General features: G+C 37.9%; 2 protein-coding genes across 2 annotated transcripts; both read left to right on the forward strand.

The window, feature by feature from the left end:
* Positions 1 to 9,519: 9,519 nt before the first annotated feature.
* Positions 9,520 to 10,229, forward strand: LOC126618783 (basic blue protein-like). Its single transcript, XM_050286949.1, has 2 exons — positions 9,520 to 9,899; positions 10,024 to 10,229. Exons 1-2 carry the CDS (start codon positions 9,719 to 9,721, stop codon positions 10,227 to 10,229), a joined length of 387 nt encoding a protein of 128 aa, XP_050142906.1. The 5' UTR covers positions 9,520 to 9,718.
* A 3,017-nt stretch (positions 10,230 to 13,246) lies between these two features.
* Positions 13,247 to 14,118, forward strand: LOC126618259 (uncharacterized). The gene is made up of 3 exons (XM_050286310.1): positions 13,247 to 13,358; positions 13,513 to 13,703; positions 13,786 to 14,118. The coding sequence occupies exons 1-3, from the start codon at positions 13,247 to 13,249 to the stop codon at positions 14,116 to 14,118; spliced, it is 636 nt and encodes a 211-aa protein (XP_050142267.1).
* Positions 14,119 to 14,194: the final 76 nt, after the last annotated feature.

A 14,194-nucleotide genomic window follows, 5' to 3' on the forward strand; every position in this document is an offset into this window, starting at 1 on the left:
AACATTTTTTGGCGATTGGGATAAGTTGAATGAATTAAAATTAAATCCTAATGTTCTAGTTGAGGTAAAATTTCAGATGGACGTCATTCGACTCAAAGATGCTTTGAATGAAAGAATTCTTGTTTCCAGTCGGTATATTCTTGATTCTTACAAGGGATCTTCTGCGATATCAATTCCACTAGACTGAAGACAAAGATGTGTTGTATATGGACGGAAATTGTGATATGAAGCAGCGTTAGTCCTCGATGAAGGTTTTTGACTATCATTCCAGTAAACCAATGTGTTTTACTAGCTACATCTAAAGAATGTTGTGAAGGAATAAGCTTGGTTAGATCTTCAAGGGTTGTGCTTCTGGATGTCACTTGAAATCCATTGGTCAAGAGGCAAACTATATCTCGTGCCTCAAGGCTAGGAAAAAACAACATTGTCCAAGTCCTGCAGGAGTGCCCTGACGCCGAAATTATACGCCTCGATTCTAAGTCCTGAAGGGAGCGCAAAACAAAACATAAGTGGACCAAGTTTATATATAAGTACTACTAAAACAATTACTCTTTAAACGTACTAACCCCCAGGTTTTATAAAAACTCATATAGCATAATAAGTAGTAGGTTTTTCCGAAAATCCTAACATGCCATAAAACATTTCATAAATTAATATATATTGTATATAGTGTGCTTAGTAGTGATAACATAATCGCCCGAAGGCCCTACATCGCCCACCCGAAGGCATATATAAATCTTCCGCCTATAGGCCTTACATCACTCGTCCGAAGGCAATATATGAATCTTCCACCCGAAGACATTATTTATAAATCTTTCGCCCGTAGGCAATACATCTCCCACCCGAAGGCAATATATAAACATGAATATCCACTAAGTAAGAACAGAAAATCATAAACATAATCTTTCCAAAATATATCTCATCGGAGCTCAATAGCTCAAGCATCATATCATAAATCATGTTCATAAATATCTGAGTATACGTAAATCCGATAAAGCATGATATTTCATAAAGCGTAAATCCGATAACTTATAAACATTTCATAAAACGTAGTCATAAATCATGATTTTCATGTATGCAATTCTAGTAATCAAAACATGCATTTTGGAAGGGGTCCACTCACAGATAATCCGTTGCCGAAAAGTTGCTCAAACTTGAGAGGAGGGAGTCGCCACTAACAAACGCACATAAGCATATAAAGGGACCAATTAGTAAAACCCTATTAAGATGATCGAATTTGGGAAAATGGACGTCAGATTTGGAATATTCCCTAACGGAATATTCTTTGGAATGGGTCTGGTCTGGTCGGCTTGGATCCGGGTCAAATCCGGGTCGGGTCTAATTCCGGGTTTATGGGATCGGTCGGACTGCTGGGTTGGGTCAGGTGTTGGTTTTGGGCCAAGAAACATCTGGGTTTGGCCCGGGAAGTATCTGGATTGGGCCGGGTTTAGGGTAATCGGGTTTGGGCCAGGTTGGTTGGGTCGCTGGGTTGTCGAGTCGAGTCGACCCGATTTTAGGACGTGGGTCGGTCGAATTCTAGGCAGAGGTTCTAAAGCTCCGTTCGAGCTCATTTCTTCACCATTTTCAACATTTTAACTATAGAAATGAAGCTTAGGATGAGGGGAAGAGATTCATACCAGTTTGGAGCTATGTCGTGGCCGAAGTTGGCCGAAAAATGGCCTGGGAGGCTCGGGTTCTCGTCGGAAAACTGGGCTTGGGATCCCCGCGCTGTTTTCTGCATCCAACAAGAATAAACCACTTAAAACCTACCCTAATCTAACCCTAAAATCCAACCTAGTGGGGTCTAAGCACTTACCTATGTCAGGGATGTAGAAGTCTCGTCAACAGTGTGTCGGGTAAAGCTAGGAACAATGAACTCCACCACTGCCGAAGCTTCACGTTCTTGGCCTGGGGTCGCAACGACGAGGTATCGATGGTGGTGAGGGTGGCTCGCCAGTGGAAGTCACGGTGATGGTGTTGCCATTGTTGTTGTTTGTTGTTGGTGTGTCTGTGTTCCTAAAAAGAAGAGTGCAGAGGTGAGAGGGAGATAAAAGAAAGAAAGAGTGAAGAGAGTTAGTGATCGAGAGTGACGGGGAGAGGGAAGAGAGAGAGAGAGGCTGGGAGACCAAAACAAGGGGTGGGCCACCCATTGGCACACCATCCAAGCCCAAAAAGCAAACATTCGAACAAATATCTCCCTACCCGTGAAATTACCAAAATGACCCTCATTCCGAAAATCGTAAAAAAAGTCCGGGACGGATCGTTGCATATATTTTCAATTAGTAATTGTTATAAAAAATTCTATTTCCAACAATGAATTACTATTTACAAGGGCACATCGTCATCACAATTACCATTCAGCAACCTTGGGGTTGTCGTAAATACAAATATATGGTTGGAAAAAGAAATATTTCAAATATACAATTGTTATATAAAAAATGTTTAAAAGTGCCATTAATGGAACAACACTAACAGTAAAACATGTAAAAAAGCCATTAACATATTGCAAAATACTACAATCCTAAGAATAATCACGATATAATAAATCAAGAACAACCCTCGAAGATGTCCTCTAACACTAGGTCTCAAAGTCCACTTCAAGTGGTCCTGCAGATGAGTATAAGGATCTAATCGGTGAACTTCTGAGAGTTGTTTGATCACACCCGTATCACATACAATGTCAATGCTTAAGTGCGTGAGAATTGGACACAATATTAATACCATTTGAATCATTCTAAATGTATAAAAAATTACTACTTAGTACTCCGGTCTAATAGTATTCCACTTCATTAATATCGTCTGTTAAAAAAAAGTGTTAGAAATTATAGAACATAATACCTAGTGTCACCTTTGATGTCAAGTTTCAGGACATGTCCTTCCTTTTTTTATATACCCTTAGCCTTCTTCTACCCAAGGGCGGAGCCATGATTTTTTTCTTGGGTGGGCTAGCTAAAATTAGTACCATAAAATCATATGTTTATTTTTTGTTTATATAAAATTATATAATAATCAATATAAAAGAACAACAATAGAATATAAACTATTCTCAAAATCATAACCCTAACCGATAAACTGAAGGATTATATAAATAATTAACCTTCTAATTAAATCATGAATAAGTAAATAAAGAGATTAAGAATGTACCAAAGGTGACATTCATTAAAAAGGTGCAACAGAAAGTCAACAATTGCAGAGATAGGGATGTGATTGTGAATTTAAAAAAATTAATTTTTCTTTTCTTGAAAGAAGCACATAGGCTAAATCGCATAGGATAAATGGTCATTTCTTTTATGAATAGGATAAAAGGGAGACAAGGGATATAACTTATTTGTCATTTTTAGCATAAAACATACTATTTATTACCTATCCTCTACTAAATATACACAAAATAATAACCTATATTGAATAGTGTTATTCACACAAGAATAGTGTTGTTCATACACACATATTTCCCTCCAACACACCTCCTTATTAATTTTTTGTCATTGATCATCTTCAATTCATTCAATTCGACAGCCAAAACTTGAGAGAGGTGTATGAAAAGTAAAAATGAATAGCATTACCCTAACAGAAAACCTCCATAGACTACAACCCACCTTAGCCTTATGGGTGGCTACATTCCACCTCATTAGTACCTGAACTAATCGATAAATAAAGCAACAATATAAAAATTGATACAAGTATATATTCTTAATTGTACATAAACACTAAAGCAAAGCAACCAAAACCCATGAAAACAAGAATACAACACTACGTAACATTGCATCTAATTGTTTGTGTGAAGTGAAGTACACGACCGACATTTAAAACCCATGAAACAAGGACACAACTCAAAAAAAGAAGAAATCTAGTTACAAATAGGGAATTGGACTAACTAAATCGTATCTATACACATTATTTTTTAGAGAACCACGTCAATATTACAGTAATTATATAGAGTCAGATAGGTACCTAACGTCTTTTGCTATGTTGCACCACAGAGAAGATTGTTCTGGAGATGATCTTGACCTACAACATTATGTGAGGACTTGATGGACGTAGCCCCATAATTCTGGCCCAAATTTGGGAAAAATGATCTTCAGGATCATTCAACATTGCGGGCCGAGTTTTGGATCCATTTGTGCAAAACAAATGTAGGCCGTTGGATATGATTTCAACGGCTGTAAATAAATCAATCAAAGCAAGGTTACAGTAAAACCAGGTAAAAAACGACTCGTCATTAAAACCCATTGGATCAGACAACAGTTTTTTTTTTTTTTTTTTTCAACTATAACTCTCTCCCTCCCCCAACAACAATTACCTCCTTCATTAATCTTATCATCTCCTCTACCAAAAACTCTCTAGCAAACGATTTCAAAAAAAAATTTCATCGAATTCCACATAGTTTGAAATTCAGTCGAACTTCTCCAATGTTTGTTGTCTCCGGCAGGGCGTTTGAAACTCAATCGACTTCCACATTGCATGTTTGAAATTAAGTCGAACTTCGTCCAAATTGGTTCTTAATTTGTCCAGTCGATTGGACAGAAAGGACGTCGTCGTACTTGCTTTCTCCAATTCGAGGTAAGATTCCTTGCTTCCATACATACTCGAAATCATACTTCCTTCTGGGTCACTTTGAAATTTGGTGAGTTTGAAAATGCCAAACCTTAGAAGTAAATTTTATTATTTGTGTTAAATTTGATAAAAATTAATCTAGTGTTCGTGGTTATTTATGCATGGTTGATAATGAAATTAGTGGAAATTGGTGGAAACTATGTAATTTTGAGAAAATTTGGTTTTGATGTGGGTTTATGAACTCTTGTTGACAAGTTGTGTATAAGGCTTATATTATTGAATTTGGTTGTGTTGAAGTTATATTGTTGACTTGGGGCTGATTTGTGTTGATGAAAGCTTCTTCAATTTTATGAATTAACTTAAGTTTACTAAATTCATAATGCTCTGTCCACGCCTGATGTATTGTTATGAAAACTAATTGACAGGCTAGGTTAAAGGTATATATTGTTGAATTTGGTTGTGCTGAATGCTTGTATTGTTATTTGTATAGCAGATGGCAAATCAAAGTGTTCAATTAGTGACAAGAGAAGAATAATCCTACAGGGGAAGATTTAACAACCTATCCCAAGCTTGTCATATGTTAGGGATGATACGTCAAAAGTATAATGATGCCCAGATCACTGCCTTTAAGGCATCATGCTTCAGGCATTTAGAGCACATTGATAAACTGACCATCAATGGTCAATTGATCCATGAAACGGGGCTGCAAAGGCTTTACGTATACTTTTTAGGTACTATAATTTTGTAGCTATTATAAGTTAGGGTGAATTGTCAATTTCATCACTGATTTATCACCTGAGTAAAAATTAGGTTCTAAACTATTTTTTCTGAAAAATCAATCCTTGAATTACAAAATTCTGCTAACTACATCCTTCATATTAGACTCAAAGCTATTGTATTCAATTTTTCATCAATTTAAGTCACGTTACGAGCATGTGATACACTTTGGAGGGTAAACTAGTAATTTTTTTATAAAGAAATAGTGTATAGAGTTAACTTTGGAGGGTAAATTAGACGTTAGATTCGCAACCTATATGAAATGTTAAGGGCTTATAGGCGAGAAAGGGATGATATTACGCTCTAAAGTATGTCAAGTGACTTAAGGTGACAAAAAGTCGAATAAAATAGCTTTGAATATAATAATAAGAATGAAATTAGAAATTTTTAATGAATTTATGGACTTATTTTATTGAAAACATAATTCAGGGACCTAATTTTCATGGATTGAATACTAAATTAGTGTACGTGTATGTGTAGGCATACGAAACATTTCACCAACTGAAGAAGTCCTTACATTAGTCAACGACTGATTTATTTCCTTTGTCTATGTTCCTTATTAGTAAGAGTTTGTTTTTACTCACCGTTCAAACCTTGGTATAACTGTTGACTTGTATATAGTTTCCCACAATTTAGGATTTCCTAGTTAGGGTGATTCCTTATAATTTGGGATTGTAATTATTGTATTTATCCTTTCCTTTTATGTATGCCCTAGGATTGTATATTATACCTCAGATTTGGAATGAAACAAATAACTTCAACGCATCATTTTCTTCTTGGCACTAGAGCCAAGAAAACCCTAATTGGTATTGTGTGATACCACCATTGATTCCCAACTGTGCTGAGTTGTTCAACACATCGTCCAGGAAAAAGACAACCCACCGCTTCCATATCATTATGCTTGTGTTCAGCGAGCGACCTGGTGTTTCCTTGTCGTTGATGTTCTCGACCAAGCAGGGAGTAACCATGTGTTATTGCTGTCAGTTCCACCGATTCATCATTCTGCAAGTCCTGTCGGCCCTGTTTTTTCCCCATTCGCATCACGGAAGCAACCGTTTCCATCCATGGCAGAGAAGAGTGACGAGAAAACTGTTGTCCCTGTTGCGGTGCACTCGGACAACTCAAACTTTAGAATCGGTATGCTACTTGATGAGAAGAACTATGATTTATGGGCTCCTCTCATCCAAACTCATATCGCTGGAAGAAAAAGAATGGGATATCCTCGTGGGTCTATCAAGGCTCTATACGAAAACGATGCCAAGTACGATGATTGGTTCTCTGAAGATCAAAAAATAAAGAGTTGGCTACTGTCATCCATGAAACCTGAGATTATGAAACGATATATCCGTTTACCCACGGCAAAAGAGATTTGGGATTCTCTAAAGACAGTCTATTTTGATAAAAACGATGAAGTTAGAATTTACACTCTAAGTCAGAAGGCATCATGCCTGCCTTCGGCAGAATGGTCGTTTCTTGGTTACATATTTTGGGGAATTGACTGAAATTTTCCAAGAATTAGATCATTGTAATAGAGTGGCTATGGAGTGTGCACATGACATCAAGGCTTACAAAAGTTCAATTGAGCGGTAGAGAGTTTACCTCTTCCTTGGATGACTAGATGATGTTTTTTATGACTGTACGCAAAATTGGTACTCTTGGTGGTGCTCACTGGTTTGTTACGTTTATTGACGACTGTACGCAAATAACTTGGGTTAGGTTGTTGAAATCTAAAAGTGAAGTTAATTCAGCCTTTCAAAATTTTCATCATATGGTTACTGTGCAGTACAACATGAATATTCAGGTTCTTCACAATGACAATGGAGGTGAATACGTCAATGCAGACCTTCGTGCATTTCTTGACAAACATGGTATTATTCATCAAACTACGTGCCCTTACACTTCTCAACAGAATAGAATTGCTGAGAGAAAGAATCGACACTTGCTAGAGGTAGTTCGTGCCTCTCTTTTAGCGGCACACATTCCCTTGCATTATTGGAGAGAAGCCCTGACTTCGGCAGCATATCTTATCAACTGTATCCCATCTCGCACCATTGACTTCCAAACGCCTTTACAGACACTTCAAACTAAAACTCGTTGCCCACATGTTTCTAATTTATCTCTTTGTGTATTGGGATGTGTCGCATTTGTCCACCTCCACCCACCTCAAAGACAGAGTAAGCTTGACCCTCGTGTCGTTCGTTGTGTTTTTTTGGGATATGCCACCACTCAAAAGGGTTACCGTTGTTATCATCCTTCAACCAAGAAAATGTTTATCACAATGGATGTTGTGTTTCATGAACATGATATGTATTATAGTTCGTATGGGTCCTCACTTGAAGGGGAGATGCGAGATGAAGAAGTTCGAACCCTTGATTATGTTAGCCCGATTGGGGTTGACATGCATCAGCCCACAGTAGCAGAGGAACCCACAGAATCTGGGCCTCATGAGGGTCAACAGTTAGTTGTGCAACCCACGGAATCTGGGCCCTATGACCAACCCGCCCATGTCCTGCCCCCATCTTCAAGGCTTCAAGATAATCCCACGCCCATGTTCTCTGGGCTTCAGAATGTAGAGGACTAGCCCGTGGTATCTGGACATCTGGAATAGGCCACGAACCAACAGCAGCAGGCCGTGATCTCTGGACAGCAAGAATGAGGCACAGACCAACAACAGCAGGCCATGGAATTTGGGCATCTGACTCAACAAGATGGCACAAATCAATCTCACATTCACTTGTCTCCGGTCGATACCCATAACCAATCACATTCCATTTCGGATGCTCCACCTGCTCGTCGTCTTCCAGAGCACATTAACTGAGGTATCCCTAAACCAACTTATGAGGCCGATCTTAAATGCAAACACAAATATCATGTGAGTGAACCAAATATAGATTCAGGGGTCAAATATCCATTGAATAATTATGTGTCTACCCTTCACCTATCATAATCAAATAAGTCATTTATCCATCAATTATCTACTGTATTTATTCCTAACAATGTGGCCTTAGCAAATGTCTGCTGGAAAGAAGCAATGAACGAGGAATTGAGATCATTGAAGAAGAATGATACTTGGGAAGTAATCGACTTGCCAGTTGGCAAGAAACCTGTGGGATGCAAGTGGGTCTATACAGTGAAATACGGATGCTGAAGAATGGTCATTTTAGAATTGAAGGTTATACGGATGCTGATTGGGCTGGTTCAACGGATGATAGACGCTCTACATCCGGTTATTTTACCTTTGTTGGTTGAAATCTGGTCATGTGGAGAAGCAAGAAGAAAAATGTAGTAGCAAGGTCAAGTGCAGAAGTAGAATATAGGAGTATGGAGCTTAGTATTTGTGAGATTTTATGGCTTAAGTTTCTATTACAAGATTTGGGCGTTAAACAGAGTCAACTGATGAGATTATTTTGCGAGAACAAAGCTGCTCGTGATATTGCTCACAATCCGGTGCAACATGATAAAACCAAACATGTAGAGGTTGACAAGTTCTTTATTAAAGAAAAGATAAAAGGGAAAATAATTGAAGTTCCTCCAATCAGAACAGAAGATTAGGTAGCGGACATTCTCACCAAAGCAGTCTCGAGTGAAAAGTTTTCTAAGTTTGTAGACAAGTTGGGCATGTGTAATATATATGTACTAACTTGAGGGGGAGTGTTGACTTGTATATAGTTTCCAATAATTTAGGATTTCCTTGTTAAAGTGATTCCATGTAATTTGGGATTGTAATTATTGTATTTATCCTTTCCTTTTATGTATGCCCTAGGCTAGGATTGTATATTATACCTTAGATTTGGAATGAAACAAATCCTTTTCTTCTAGAACATCCTGACATTACCACCCATGTCCATGTGCGATGTATGGGTTAGTCTATAGCCTTTAATTATTTCCCATGGTTGGTCACAATATTTTGGTTTAATTCACCTTAAAATTAAGAGAGGAATTTTTACAAATGGAAGGAAAACATAAAAGAACATTGACCAATGCAACTTTTGAGATCTGATTTAAGGCTGACATTCAAGCACGTGCTAACCTTGATGAAACAAATAATAAAAATAAAATAAAATAAATGAGAAACAAATCAAAATAGTTATAGAAGAAACAAATCAGAGGTTGACAAATGATTTTCAGGATTTGATCCCGATTATGGGCGACAAATGCAACCGTACAAGGAGAAGGAATATTCTATAAATAATTATTCAATAATTGTGAAAATTATCTACGGCAGTTTCATATTGTATTTTGAGTAACAAATCAAAATGAATTGAATGCAGGATAGGCCCGATGATCTATAAATTGATTGGTAATGTGGCTTCGTATTCCAGTCTATAGTCACAGGTTAAGGTTTTAGAATTTGTGAGTTTGTGAATCAAATCAAATCAAACCAAAGATGTCAATCAAAATGAACAAAATTTTGGTCATTGGATTTGGGCTTTTGGTCAGTTTACTACTCCAATGTGAACAAGTTCATGCGGTAGAATACACAGTTGGGGATGAGAAAGGATGGAGCCCTAGTGCTGACTTATCTCATTGGACCGAGGGCAAGAAGTTCAAGGCTGGAGATGTTTTGGGTAAAAAGACTTGTTTTCAATTTGTGTTCATGCATCCTCATTTTTATTCTTCTATAGTTTATTGATTAATTTAGTTGGTTTTACTCAATTTCTTTTGTTTGTTTGTTTGTTGTTTTTGGAACAGTTTTCAAATATACCGATCCCAACCTCTACGTAGTTGCTATATCGAACGAAGATAGCTACGTGCATTGTGACCTATATGCTGGGGGAATGGATAGATACCATTCAGGAAACGATCATGTGGTGTTAAAGAAGGGCATAAACTATTTCATACCAGCTGGTGGGTCTTATTGTGAAAAGGGAATGAAAATTGCAGTTGATGCGAAGTAAGTATGTAGTTATAAGCATGAGCATTGTTAATTATCAGGCTCCATTGTTAATTATCTTACCATAGATGCCATATTTGTTGAAGAAATAATTGGAGCTCTATTTTTAATTGTCATTGTTTTAGCTAATAAAATATTTTGTTTTGGAGTTGTGCTTGTACCAAAAATCAGTGATTTTCCTATCGCATAATGTCGATTTGTTTTTGCTGTTGATGATAGCAATGACCATCTTTTCCGGATACAAAACTTGTTAATTATTGTACTAATTGCGTTCATATCCTCATTAACATCACAACGATATATATACACATAAATTTCACATTTTGATGATTATTAATTCGAATCCGGGATAATTTCTTAAACAACATGGAGTGAAGAAATCGTACTTATCATTACAAGAGACCTTGAATCTTTGATACTAAGACTGGGAGTCCTGAAGGCTTATTATATTAACACCTCATAAATTGTTGAATAAACCCCACATATTTAATACACCACACATTTGTTTTTTCACTTAAAAATTATATTAATGCATCCCACATACTTTCCCATAATACCCCCCCCACACCCCACATTCTCAATATACACGTTATATTTTCTAAATACACCCCACATTTCTCAATGTACACCTTATATTTTTTACATACACCCCACATCTTCTTTACACCACACATTTCTCAATATACACCTTATATTCCTCCACAACAACACATCCGCAACTGCAAGATTACTACGATTAATTACTAATCTATGATCTTTCATGTTCAATTCATCGCCATATGACTAAGGGTAATTAGCAGATCACCAATTAGGGTTTTAGGATGCATGCCAGTTTAAATGAACATTACATACCTTTTATGCCTCCAAGAACATGATGAATCGGCCTCTCACGTCCGAAGAGCTTTGCACCGCAGATTTCACCATTGTCATCAGAACTGGACGAATACACTAATCCCGGCTTTCTATACATACCTTTTGAGTTGATTAAACTTAATTATTTGTATGAGTGCTGTTAATTGATGATACATGTTCATCGTCACCAACTTAAATACGATCGTGATTTATGTGAGGGGTTCTAAGCTTGGTGGCCAAGTAAGCTTGTATAAAGTAAGGAATGGCTTGGGGAATTAGCTCAAATATTTTTCAAGGTTGCTTTGCATGCCTGCTAGATACCATTAAAAAATAAACCTTGTTTTTACATATGTACACTCTCTTGGCAATCAATATATTTTAGTTTAGTTTGTAAAACATAAATCAGTCACAATCAAGACATATCGTTTCGGTGGTGGCTACATTATTTAGACCTGGTAATAGCTTAAATTGTTCCACACGACCTTGGTAGTTGGCGTAAAGGTGTCGAGCGTTAATTACTGCAAGAGTATGCTAATTTTGTGCAACCGGTGGCATGGGATGTCCTGGTGCCAAACGTGGCTATACAAAACGAAAGGAGTCAATTAGCTTTCAAAAACAACGTTCAATGTTGCAAAAAAAGTAAGTCAACTCTTAGTACCTGTATAAAGTGATTGTCATTGACTAAACCAATTGCAATCTTAAGAAGATTAGTGGGCTCATCATCTCTTAATACATATAAAGGTAGGAATGAGAGGCATTGCAAACGGGATAAAAAAATCACCATTACACGATAACATGAAGCTATAAGATGGGCCACATCTGGCATTTTCATCCAGTAGAGTTCTGGTGCATATGAATCTTCAAAATAGTCAAGTGCTCGGTCAATCTCAGCACGCCTCTCTTTCCAACCAAAAGCTTGGTCATATAGGAATGGGCAACCACGTACTTCCGCCAATAGGTCCTTACGTACCCTTGGCCATGAATCTTGACCAAATCCCATTGCCTCAGCTATGACTTTATATCCACAATTACCATCTCCAAGGACATCAATCGCAATAGTAATGTATTGCTTTATTGCCTCAGGGAACTGTCCCGTATATTGATGCGTAGGGGCCGCCAGATTGCGTAAAATTGAGCTATAAGTCTGTATAGTGATCAAGGGTTACTCAGTGAAGTTATAATTAGTATATCAAACATCACAACTATAAAGATAAGTGCATACCTTCAATTTGCGTGGTCTTCCTCTTGGTTTCTTTTTAGAGGGTTGTGGCTGGCTATCATGACCTAAAAGAGCTTTTGCAATATCAAAGGCCGATGGCAAACGACGAGTAGAAGTGTCAACTTTACGTGGACGTCTTTTGGTTTTAATTTTTTTAATTGGTTTTGTAAGTGTCTTGGAACTTGGGTTCATCAACTCCTCTATTTTAATGCATAGTTGTTGTCTAGATTCATCAGTTTGACCCTCATAAATTAGATGAGTTTCTCAAATGTGAGACATTTGTAGATGTTCGCATTGCTTCTCATAAAAAATAAATCCATTGCTTTGCTTCAATTCTGATCTTAATCCTTTCTGGGTTCTTTGATTCTGCAACCCAAATCTAATCCTTTCTTGTTTTTGTTTACTGCAGCCCAATTCTAATCTTAATCCTTTCGGGGAAAAGCCCAGAAGATAGACTTATGCCCACCTGAGCGCGTAGCTGCGAGACCCTTTATGGATGGCGATGATAAGAGTGCCCACCGGCCTGTAAGTTTCTTTCTTTTTGCCTCATTGTTTATGTGTATTCATATAACTTTAAATGTGTTATCCGTAGCCTGCCTCAGTTCTAAGGTAGATTTGATATAATTCATGGCTGTGATCCACTTGAGTTTCTTCATTATGCCATTCATCTATTAGGTTTGGCTCGACTTTCTGAGCATTTAAAAATGTGGTTCTATCAAGTTCAACAATTTAGTAACTGAAGTAGATTCAGGCGCAACATTTTCGGCTCCTTGGAACCTTAACCCAAGAATCTACAATTTGCAAAACTAATTTTAACTCCTGTTGCCACACAATGATAAGAATATTAGGCGTATTATAACAACATTTAGATGCATACAATAAGTGTTACAATGTGAGCATTCAATGCAGGTTCACTCAGAACCAGAGTCAGAGACTGAACCGAATAAATCATGGCAGCAATTGTTTACTCGTTCACCGTCCTGCCTTCATCATCAAGTGTAAATGTAATAAGTAGACCAAATGCAAAGTCTCAGACAGAAGTTCAAAGTCCTCCGTTATCTGGTCAGTCCTCGTCAATACAATCATTTGATAATCCAATCAACTTTGGGCAGCCATCACCATTCGCTCTATCTACTACCTATCCAAAAGGATCTACTAGCAGCAGTTTAGGTTTTTGCGCCTGCAATTGATCCCATGCTTCCTCGCATTGGTGAAGGGCATCATGACCTCATACCTGAGGAGCCAGAGCTTTTTGAAGACCCATGTTACGTCCCTGATCCAGTATCCTTGCTTGGGCCAGTTTCCGACTCACTTGATAATTTTCAATTAGACATGGGGACTGGCTTCGTGAAAGATATGGGACTGGAGAGGGCTTGCACATTGAAGGATGGACCCGCGTCATATGAAGTGAACAAGCCATCTTCAATTGAGTCACCGATGTCGCGAGAAAAGCATAATAATTCTGGTCGCTTCCCTAGTACCCTCAAAGGCCCAAGATATGCGTGCTTCACCCCTGGATGATGCAAATGCAAATGCAAATGCTAAGGGAATGTGGAAAATGCGGAACAGTTGTCCTCTTGGTCAGAAAGGTCTAGGGTTTGCAGGTGGTTCTCCAAGCTGGTTTCTACCTCCAGAACTGAACAGATCAAACACGGATGATCTCACGCACCCGTCATCAGTATCACTATTTATTACAGAAGATCGGGTTGTTTCTGGCTCTGAATGTCCTAAGAATCAGAGCATTTCCCTAACTTTTAGCCCTGTTACTGGTTCCACAGTGATCATGATCCTTGGTTGCAGAAAGCCCTTCTTCCTCCATTGACATGATTATTGGGAGGGAGTCACATCGGAGCTACTGACAAACCATCCGTTTGAGCTGCCTCAAGCGAACGGTTGGT

The sequence above is a fragment of the Malus sylvestris genome, chromosome 4 (genome assembly GCF_916048215.2).
Source record: "Malus sylvestris chromosome 4, drMalSylv7.2, whole genome shotgun sequence".
Taxonomy (NCBI): domain Eukaryota; kingdom Viridiplantae; phylum Streptophyta; class Magnoliopsida; order Rosales; family Rosaceae; genus Malus; species Malus sylvestris.